Source organism: Papaver somniferum, unplaced genomic scaffold, assembly GCF_003573695.1.
Source record: "Papaver somniferum cultivar HN1 unplaced genomic scaffold, ASM357369v1 unplaced-scaffold_132, whole genome shotgun sequence".
NCBI classification, from domain to species: domain Eukaryota; kingdom Viridiplantae; phylum Streptophyta; class Magnoliopsida; order Ranunculales; family Papaveraceae; genus Papaver; species Papaver somniferum.
This window is the reverse complement of record NW_020622381.1, coordinates 21,879,864-21,891,397: the sequence shown is the minus strand read 5'-3', so window position 1 is coordinate 21,891,397 and position 11,534 is coordinate 21,879,864. Positions and strand designations below refer to the sequence as shown.

Below are 11,534 nucleotides of genomic sequence, written 5' to 3'. Positions count from 1 at the left end.
TTAACAATTTGGCTCAAGAGACGAAACAAAAGAAGAGCCAACTATATCTTTCAGACAAACAATGCTCTTTGTGTAGGCAACAAACTCACAGCAATCAGCACCTCCGTTTCTGAAAACTGCTTTCACAAATGCTTGACTTTCCGTATCGTAACAAGCCAATCCGTTCCCGTATCTTAGATAAATTTTCTTACCTCGAATGCATACCGGAGTGATGTGAGTATCTGGAACACTTATAAAACTTACATCGATACTATAACCTTTAATCCATATACTTTTCTTGTCAGAGCAGTGCCTCTGCTGCATCTTCCATAGATGCAGCATTTCATGAGTTTCATCGTGGCTCATAAAACAAAGACTCTTACGATCAAATCCTACCAATAGCTCGCAATACGATCCCAGCTTTAGATGTGTCCTATCAGGTACCTGAATCAATTCAAACCTTTCGGTCGTAACATCAAAACACAATATGTGTTCGGTAGCATGCCAATATAATGATCCCTCTACAAATATTGCTTCTTGACCAGACTCAAACTCCCAGAAATTCGGATGAAGAAGGCTATCTTTTTGTTGGATAGGACGTCTCCATGACATGGCGGTACCTAAGGTTAAAACTTCATAGCCCAACGTAGAGTCATCAACACGTTTGTATAACTGAATAACTTTATATTCATTATGCGATGCGTCAAATCCAAATCCACATCCGGTGGCCACCTCTTTGTTATTACGGATTCCAGGTTTTGGAAGCATCATTAATTCCCTTGTAACTGGGTTCCACATATGCAGAGGGAATTCTGTATGAAAACATACAAAACTGTTGCATGATGTGATTTTCAAGAGCCTTCCATCCGCATGTGTGCTCAATTGTAACTGCTCATTCTGCCTCTCCAAATTGCCAAATTCGTTCCCTGTTTTGCACAATTTGTTAATATTGGTGAGATCGTAGATACCCGAACAATCTTCTCTTTCAAGCAGAGATACCAAACCAATTGATTGTTCCTTGGTCATATGGTGATCACAATGTTGTCTGATGAAATTAGGATCCTTAATTATGGAACACCAATCCTTGCACACGCTCTTGAGTACTAATAAAGACTCAGCGGGAGTTCTTAAGAGTATTTCATAGATGAGATGATCAGAAACATACTGGAAAACACCATTCCTGGTATCCTGATAACTACGTTTGCTTCTGGATAACTCAGACGGATGGCCAGATACAAGAGTACTCATCATTATATATTACAAATTTTAACGAAGAAGAATCAAACAACCAAATCGAATATAAGTGCCTTGCTAACAATTCCGCAGTGTATGTATTTCCAAGACTCCTCAAACGTAGTGCGTAGAGAAGAAACAACAGCAATTGATGCACTTTGTGTTAAATAAATTGAATGAATAGATTGCTGTGCTTCGCATTAAAGAAAAAAAAGACTGCCATGGTTATATAGGCTTTCAACTATTCTAGAATATAGAAGTTCCCAAGACATAGAAGTTCCCGAGACAGACTACAAATAAATAGAATTGGCTCCATTAGGGAAGCCTAGCATTTACAGGGGCGACCCCAAAAGAATTAGGAGCGATACATAAGATAAAAACGGGTCATCCAAACACAAAATGAAGCTATCCCTTATTTCCGTTTTTTTAATTGTCAAATTACCCTTCATAATCGGTAAGTTAAGTTTACAATCGGGAGAAACTACCCAAAATCCATAGTTAAGTTTACAATCGGGAGAAGATCATGAATTTTTTTAATGGCCAAACTACCCAGAATCGGTAGATAATGGATACCACATCTACCGATTGTAAAATAATTAGCCAAAATATATCTTAGTTGGTAGACAATGACATTTAATTGGCTTCCGATTACAATGTAGTCCCAAAATTTGATTGTGTCAAAATTCTTAAATTTTCGAATTCTCTACACAAACATAATCGGTAGTAAATGTAGTTTATTTAGCTTCCGATTACAATCGGCAATAAATGAAGCTCGTTTAACTTCCTGATTACAAAAAGTCCCAAAATTGGATTTTGTCAAAATTCTTAAATTTTCAAATTCTCTACACACATAACCGGTAGTTTCATAATGTTCTTTATCTACCGATTGTGGTAGTAGTCCCAAATTCAAAATTTTCAAAAACCAATAGAATTTTGAATTTCTCTATTTTCACAATCGGTAGTTTCGTGATGTTTATTATCTACTGATTGTACAATCAGTAGTTTCATGATGTTCATTTTCTACCCCTTGTGGTAGTAGCCCCAAATTCAAAATTTTCAAAAACCAATGGAATTTGAAATTTCTCTATTTTCACAATCGGTATGTGATAGTATCCCCAAATTTTAAATTTCTCAACTTTTACAATCGGTAGATTCGTGATGTTCATAATCTACCGATTGTTTTAATAGTCCCAAATTCAATTTTTGCTAAACAAATGAAACTTGGGATTTCTCTACTTTCACAATCGGTAGTTGTGTGATGTTTATTATATACCGATTATGATAGTAGCCCCAAATTTATTTTTTTCAAAACAAAGAAAGGAAAAAAAGAACACAATCATAATCGGTTGCTAAAACCAATCCTAAACTACCGTTTATATAAGGGCATTTAGGTATTCTCCAAACCATTAGGACATCCCATAACCTTGTCTATGGGTTGGGAATAAAAATTTGCACCTAATTCTTTTAGGGTCGCCCCTAAAAATGCTAGTGTTGGTGGTGGTTTTTAGTTCAGGGCTAAAATTGTAAAACCAGTATTTAATATGCAATCACCCTGCAAGGGGTAAATCCATTTTAAAAGAAGTGATGAGTGCAAAAAAAACCTCTTCACTCGTTCGAAGCAACTCAGTATGAACATATACATGAAATTCACTCAGAATGGTGCGTGCAACAGCAATCTCAAATATTTTGTAGATTCTATTTTTTATTAGCATTATCAATTAATGCATGAATTGCCTAGTATTTTCATGTGCTATGTTCCCAACCGAACTCTCAATACTGACATGACATGGCGATCAATGCTCACTCTCAGCAGAGTAGCATGAATCTCCTGAAATGCTAGTATTGGGATCTGCACAAAAATAATCATACATGCTACATCTCTCTGACAAAGAGATCAGTGCGTGCATACACTTTTTCATTAAAGTTGGCATGATTGAACACATATTTATTTTTAAAGAAAATCAAGACTGTTAATGTCAGTCTCAGAAACGATCACGTCCACAAAACTTGGCCGCATGATTTAACAAGCATTGTTTACTCCTAACAAAATTAGGCAATCACCGCAGTGACCACCGGCGGTCCCACAAGTTCCCTAGCCGATCGAGTCCCATTCCCTCAGCCACAAAGTGCTTTGAACGCCGATCCCAAACATGGGAGATCGTGATGTACAAGAATAGCTCGAACGAGCTAAGACCGTAAAAAACGGTCTCAAAAGCTATCATACCCGTCCAACTTCGCCAGCCTAGTTGGACGTCTTAGATCGCACTCCAAACGATGAAAGAAGTACCAATGCGTTCGCCGCCGACCCAATATTATTCACTGCCAATCGACTTGCTCATGAGAATTTAATAGCACACCAAATCATTCGATTGAACTAGGGTGGACACGGCTTCTTTGAAGACCTAATCGGTGTTTGCGACAACGCATTACTGCCGCAAATCAATCACGATCGCCCATCTTCGCCAGCCTAGTTGGACGAAGTAGATCCATTTTCAGACAGCCAACAAGGTGTTAACGTGTTCACCGTCGACCCAACTCCATCGTTGGCCGATCGACTTGCTCATAGCAAGCTTGGAATGCATAGAATCGTTCACCCAAAGTAGGGTGAACGCGTAACTTCGAAACCCTAATTAGTGTTTGCGGTTGTATGTCACTGCCGCAAATTGATCATGACCATCCATGTTCTCCAGTCTATTTGAATGGCTTAGATCTAATTCTAGATGGTCCAGGAGGTATCAACGTTCACACCAGCGAGCCACCTTCACATATGGTCGTTCGACCTGTTCGACCTAAGGCTCAATGCCTCGAAACGCACGCCCAAAGAGGGTGGGCTACACGGCTTTCAAACCCTGAATTACATTAACGGCAACATATAACTGCCGCAATTCATTTCGTCCACCCAACTTTGCTAGCCTGGTTGGACGACATAGATTTATTTCTAGCGAACAAACAAACTAGCATGGCAATCACCAGCCATCCCTCCCTCATGATCAGCGATCGGTCAATTAATGGTGTGTCCCTAGAGCCACCAAACGATCACCCAAAGGTGGTCGATCATGCTTCCTCCTTTAAGACGTTTATCCGCGACTTATTGATCGCTTAGTTTGAGCTGCTTAAAAGCGATGCTTTATATGCATCGATTAGTTTGAGCTTCTTAAAAGCGGTGCTTCACATGCATCGAGTACATACGTGTTTTATATCGGCCTCATAAACGACTTAGTCGTTTTACCTAATAGCACCATGTTATTCTCCGCGGCGGGTCCCACAACTTGACCCACTTATCTGAGACATCAAACATGCCACAAACTGGGGGGGATGCTTACTAGGGTATTGGTCTGGAGGTTTACAGCGTGCGGCGTGCAACGCGTCTATTGCGACAACATGTCAGGAAAGACGGGTGGTTAATAGTAATGAGAGTGGTGGAAGAATGTGTGATCAGTCTTCCCTCATAATGGAAACACGATGATCACTACCTTACGCACAAACCCACTTCTCCACTACTTCACTTCCTCCACTTCCTAAGGGATCAGGGTGCGCTCAATGACTTGTATAAATAGATTTTCAATCTATTTCGAAAGAAGAACACAGGTGTTATCAACACAAGTAGCCAGAAACCATTTTCTGATACACAAGTCATAAACATCCACACCTTCGTAATTCAACACTCTGATCTCAAACACCTTCTCCACTTCCCTCCCTAAGATCAACCCTTCTCCTTCACCTTGTGACCGAATTGAATCTGGAACGTCCATTTCTTGGTTTAGGCCAGAGTCTTACAGATTGATTTCTCGAACCTAAAAGCATTATCGTGCAGTGCATTTGTTTAGAGTTTGAACTCGTTTCTCATCAACACACCCCAAATTACCAAAAACAGCAGAATCAGTTTTTACCCCAAAACAATTGGCGGCCACAGCGGGAGGTTAATCTCTCGGTTGCAAGATCAATTTCATTTGCGATTTTTCTCGAATTCGAGAGGGTGGTTTTTAGGTCTGAACACATTCGTTATCCCAAGTTCATTTCAATCACCAATTTCAACTTCCACTTTGTAATGTATCTCCGCCATCCGAATTCTCCGAGAGTCGTGAACGATCGGAGCATAATCACCATGGAAGGTGTGACCAGGATATTAGAAGATGTCCTCACAAACCAGGCCGAAGTCGCAAGACGGCAAGACGAGACGCTCTGTCTTTTAAGGAGTATAGTAAACCGGTTGTGGAAGGAGTTAGCCAGCGCTCGTCCGGAGAATACCTCCAACGATAAAGATGACATCGGACCTTTATCTGAAGTTCGTGTTTCCACCAACAATGATACAGACGAAATACGTAACCGCATCGAACATGAAACGAAAGGAAGTGCTCAACGAAATCCAGCCGATAACAAACAACCGAAACAGTTTCACAAGGAAAGGAACTCATCAGGAGTATCACAATATCCGCGGAATAAGAGCAGGGGACCGTCTTACGAAACTATGTTGGAAAGTCTATATCTCAAGACTCTTGCGGAAGTTCAGAAAGTTGTACTACAATCCGCAGCCACGACCGCTCCGACTTTGCTGAGCAGAGAAGCACCTGACGAAGGGGATATTTTCCAAGCCCTCCATGAAGACAAGAGCCTCACTAATGAACGGTACTCGGTTCAACCGCGTCGCAGTGCTACGGGACCCTCGAGAGAAGTTGCCCTTCAGCAGAATCGCCAAACCAAGCGATACGCATCTATGTCAACGCACATCTCGGCCCCACTCTCAAAACGAGCCTTGCATCAAAACCCGCAAGAGTTTTCACGACAACATCTGCAAACACAAGAAAAACGAGACTCGGGGTACCCGCACTTCCCATTTCCAATAAGGAAGGTTCTGGAGCTACTGGAAGTTTGGGTGCAAGATGGAGTAGTCCAACTACCTCATGTATGGCGTTCACCAACTGACCAAGAGATGATCGATCCAAGATATTTCCATTATCACAGTTCATCCATCACCACACCAGTGAATGCAACGGCCTGAAACGCATCGTCTGGGAGAAAATTAATTCAGGGGAGCTACGTCTACGAACTGGAAATCTTTCCACTGTCCAAGACGTGTAGTTCCACAGGAGAGATCGAATCAGCTGGTGACTTTTCATTAGCAGAGGTCATCATCCGAGGCGTGTTACGACAACTCGAGTCGCAACTTGGAATTTAAGCAAGTGTCTGGGAACTCTCAATTTCGTTCATTGGAACCTCACTAACAAGTAAGTCTCGTTAAAACAATTATTTGTACCAAAAATCTTTTGGAAGTTTGTTGGGGACTCAAGGCACACGTCCCATTTTGAGGATGAAGTCATTATTCTCAATCTCCATTTTTATGTTTCACTTTACATGTTTTCCTTTCGTGCAACGTTTGCAATCTTCGTGCACCATACACAATTTCTCTAAGTTACATCATTTAGCATTCAAAAATAAGAATTTCTGGAATTTCTGTTTGAACAGTCGGTCCAGTCATAATTTCTCTAAAAAAAAACTACTCATAAATTATCCCAAAATCAAATTCAAATATCTTCATAAAAGCAATCATTTACTAGTTCAAAACCAAAAAAAAAAAAAGAGAGAGAAAATCATCAGACCATGAAAGGAATTCCTCACGTCAGTCAAAAACACCTAAGAATAAAGGAAACGCGTAAATTATTCAAGGGAAGTCGTCCAACAACAACTCGTTCTTCTTGGTAAAGGCGTCTTTCATGTTCTGGAGAGCGGTCTGCTTTAGCTTCAACTCCTGGGACAATTTCTCGACTTCTGCCTCTTGCTGAGTAATGAAGTCCATGGATGGAACATCCTCCATCTCGCCTTGCAACTTCTGAATTTCAGATAATCTTTCATAGAACCAAGAGGCGTTAAACTCATACTTCACGAAGACATCTCGGTGGAACTCCCAGTTTGAAACTATCTCTTCAGAAACGGTGCGCCCAGTCACGATGATCATGCCATAAATGGAGGATAAAGCTTCTTCGACACGTTTAAATAATGCAAAGCGACCTTTAAGCTTCTTGGAAGTGGTGATGTGACCATGCTTCTTCCATATCTTGGTGTATAACTCTTCATACTTAGCTGGCACACTGAATCCTCCAACCAGCACATGATCTACGAAAGGGGCGTCGAAAAGAGGGTCAAAAATAACCCCAGCAGCGGTGGAGTGCACAACTAATGCCTTGTCGGTAGCAGGAGGTTCTTTAAAGGGAAGCACATCTACAACCGTAGATGTAACCTCTCTAGTAGTCCTTGCATCATCATTTCCATCAACCTCAAGGTTGGTATCCGTCACAGTTTTGTCTCCCAACTCGCTGGAACGATCAGGCTCTCTGTTACACTTGGAGACGCTCCCTTCGCCGTACGATCCTTCGTCATCCTTATCCTCACTTTCAAGAAGATCAGTATCGCCAGACTTCTCTAAAGTAGGTCCAGTATCGCCAGACTTCTCTAAAGCAGGTTCAGTATCTCCGGACTTCTTTAAAGCAGGTCCAGTATCGCCAGACTTCTCTAAAGCAGGTTCAGTATTGCCGGATTTCTCTAAATTTGCGTTATATCTACGTGCCATCCTCGTAAAAGCATTTTCCTTCCTGAGATCTTGATTTTGAATAAGAAGCACATTCAGCGAGGATTTTCCGTGATGACTAAAAAAAAAAACTTAAAGTACATGCATATGGGAAGAATTGAAAACCACCTGTACACCTGCCTGCTTCTTAGGCCTCGCTCTTGCATCCCGGGGACTGCGATCATCAAAAGCGTTAGCCCTAGTTCGCTTGCCCGAAAGCGGCTTCAACAACTTATGTTGCTTCAAAATTTCGAGAGTAGGCCCGCCATGAGGAACTGTTACAACTTCTTCCGAGAACTTTTGAAAAGCTAGTAGCTCTTCCCTCCAGAAATCCTTATACCTACTAGTCGCCACTGGTTTTCTTCCGAGGAGCAGAAATGGAAGGCTCTGCTTTGTTGTAAAGATGCTAGCATCGAGAACAGACGGCATGAGATCCGCTGAAGGCATTGGCGGACGGTAAAACGGGATTCCTTGATCAAATCTCATGTGACGAGCGGCCCTGTCAATGTTATAAGGAACTGCAGTAAAAGATTCATCAAAGAAAGATGGAATATATCCCGGCGTCCAACTTCGCAGGAATATGATCTCTCCAAAACTCATATCCTTTCCATCGGTGTGCAACACAGTGTCAGGAGCAGCGGCAAAAGTTTTCAGTTGAATCGCAGAAGAATGAACTGGTTCCCACGGTCGAAAATCTATGGCGTGCACGTTGTCAAAAATTCGATAAGCTTCAACCCAGGTTTTGGACGCCTGTTTTTCCAACGGAGTATTCTTGAACCTCCATACAAACTGGAAAACGAAGTTGCGGGAGCAGGGGCATAACATTTGAAGTGTTCCCATAAGCAGGCTTGGAGAAAGGCGATGTGAATGTGCGACTCCACCTTCATGTAACCGTTGGAAACATACATGTCTGCTACCAAGGAATCCAGATGAGAGTACAACGACCCAAGGAATAAGCTGCCTAAGGGGAGAACCACGCCTTTCGCCAACTTAATGGCAAACATGATAAGGTCTCGTCTTATGGTTTTCTTACCGAAACCATCATCAAAGAGGTCTCTAGACAGCCACAAAGAAAGAAATGTGACGACGCTGAGTTCATCATCCAGTGTTTGACCCGGCTTCAGTTTTGTAGGAAACCATTCAGACACCCACCAAGTATAGAAACATTTCTCACCCTTTTTCTGTTGGTTATATTCTACTGCCTTCTGAACTACAGCGTCGAGCATGACGCCTTCTGCGGTGGATAGCTCATGGCGGAAACTTCCCGCAATTGGAAGACTCAGAAACGTGGCTACACTTTCCAAAGTGATGGTCACTTATCCCCATCTACATATGGCAGTGTGCGTGGAAGGACACCACGGAGAAATAAAGGTGATCAAACCTGCAGCGTCCTTCTTAATATGAAGTGTTGCGGACGCCATGATAGGCTCGACGATTTGTGCCTTAGTCAAGTTATTCTTGAACGCTCATTGCCCAACATGTGCCTCATCCATCCTTCATAAGAGTGTATTGGAGTATGGCAAACCTTGAAGTCAATGGGAGAAGCTGGATATTCTTTCTTTTGGAGACAAAACCTCATCACACGTGCTGGAGAAACTGACGGAGCAGCCTCTTCATTCTCTGAGCCTGTAAGCAAGGTTATCTTATGACCAGGATGGTTCTAACATTTGGATAAGGCACGACGAAGAGCTCATCGTCTATATTCGTAATATCGTTGGAGTTCTTAACACACTTCAGCCTGCAGCAACATTATTTCTAGGTGACATCTCAACAACAGCATCTTAGTTTACTTTCGGACAACTGCAACGAAGCACAATAGAAAAAAGTTATTACTTCACGCTAAAAAGAAGAATCATACACATAACTTCTTATTGAATTAGATGCAACCAATGGTTAAAGCTCAGAGATCGAATCATGTGGATAACAAACTAATGGAGGGGTCATATTCATTGTCGTCCATTTTCAGCCGCGGAACATACGCACACGGCAGGTATGCACTTACAGCTAGCTCGAGTGGGGACTTACGCCCCTCGAACAAAATAAAAATTATTCCATCATGGGTATTACACCCACGGTTGAAAGATAAAGCTAGGTTTTGGCACAAAAAGGGAGAGCAAACGAGCGGCAATCGCATGTGGATTCTCTTTTCATCTTACTAGTGATGTTGATTACTTTGTTGTTAATACTGCCTACAAAGAGCGATTAGCCATATTGGGATGATTTCTCGGGTTCATGGAAGATACCTACGGTTAGGGTTCACACCAACACAAAAAAAATGCAGAGATAAGGAGGAGACGTCGGAGTACATACCTGAATAACGTATGTCTCCTCGTATTGTTGTTATTCCTTTTGTTGGTCGTCATGTTTTTGTCATCACCTCTATTACCAACGGTGACTATCCTCGCTTCAACGCTGTCAACAAAAGGAAATTCATTCAGGATCGAACGAAACTCCAAAACTATGAAAGCAATGCAAGCGGTTGGAGTTCATACTTGCAAAGGGTAAAAGAAGGGAAGAGAACGAACAATCTTACCTTGATGTCGATGGACGACTGAAATGAGTTTGCTAACAGCAACAAATAGACGAACACCAGCTGCTACAGACGAAGCAAAAACGAGCGAATAAAGAATAAGGGGAAGGGGTCGACGCCCTTTTATACCCACACACTTTATAGAATCTTAACGAAGGAAGGATTCCCTATTTGATTCGAACATGGAGAAAGGCAGTTGGGCCCGTTGACACGCCAAGGTCGCGCCGATGCCGTCCGCCATACGGACCTGTTATTGGTAATTGATCAAACTCTTCCTGGTAAACCTTATCTTTCTCGTTTCTTTTGCATTTAGTATATCACCATCGATTGCTTACCCCGCAATAGCGTCACTATTACGTGCTAAGCAGGGGACTTAATGTTGATGGTGGTTTTAGTTGAGGGGTAAAATTGTAAAACCAGTATTTAATGCGCAATCACCCTGCAAGGGGTAAAGCCATTTTAAAAGAAGTGATGAGTGCAAAAAATCTCTTCACTCGTTTGAAGCAACTCAGTATGAACATATACATGAAATTCACTCAGAATGGTGCGGGCAACAGCAATCCCAAATATTATGTGGTTTCTATTTTTTATTAGCATTATCAATTAATGCATGAATTTCCTAGTATTTACATGTGCTATGTTCCCAGCCGAACTCTCAATACTGACATGACATGAGGATCAATGCTCACTCTCAGCAGAGTAGCATGAATCTCCCGAAATCCTAGTATTGGGATCTGCACAAAAATAATCATACATGCTACATCTCTCTGACAAAGAGATCAGTGTGTGCACACACTTTTTAATTAAAGTTGGCATGATTGAACACATATTTATTCTTAAATAAAATCAAGACTGTTAATGTCAGTCTCAGAAACGATCACGTCCACACAACTTGGTCGCACGATTTAACAAGCATACCTTACTCCTAACAGAATTAGGCAACCACCGCAGTCACCACCGGCGGGCCCACTAGTGCCCTAGCCGATCGAGTCCCATTCCCTCAGCCACAAAGTGCTTTGAACGCCGATCCCAAACATGGGAAATCGTGATGTACAAGAATAGTTCGAACGAGCTAAGACCGTAAAAAACGGTCTCAAAAGCTATCATACCCGTCCAACTTCGCCAGCCTAGTTGGACGGCTTAGATCGCACTCCAAACGATGAAATAAGTACCAATGCGTTCGCCGCCGACCAAATATTATTCACTGCCAATCGACTTGCTCATGGGAAG

The 11,534-nt window shown here is 42.0% G+C and overlaps 1 protein-coding gene across 1 annotated transcript; it reads right to left on the bottom strand.

Annotated features, from left to right (window-relative positions):
* Nucleotides 1-1,227, bottom strand: LOC113332913 (putative F-box protein At3g16210). The gene has a single exon (XM_026579412.1). It carries the CDS (start codon nucleotides 1,225-1,227, stop codon nucleotides 1-3), a length of 1,227 nt encoding a protein of 408 aa, XP_026435197.1.
* Nucleotides 1,228-11,534: the final 10,307 nt, after the last annotated feature.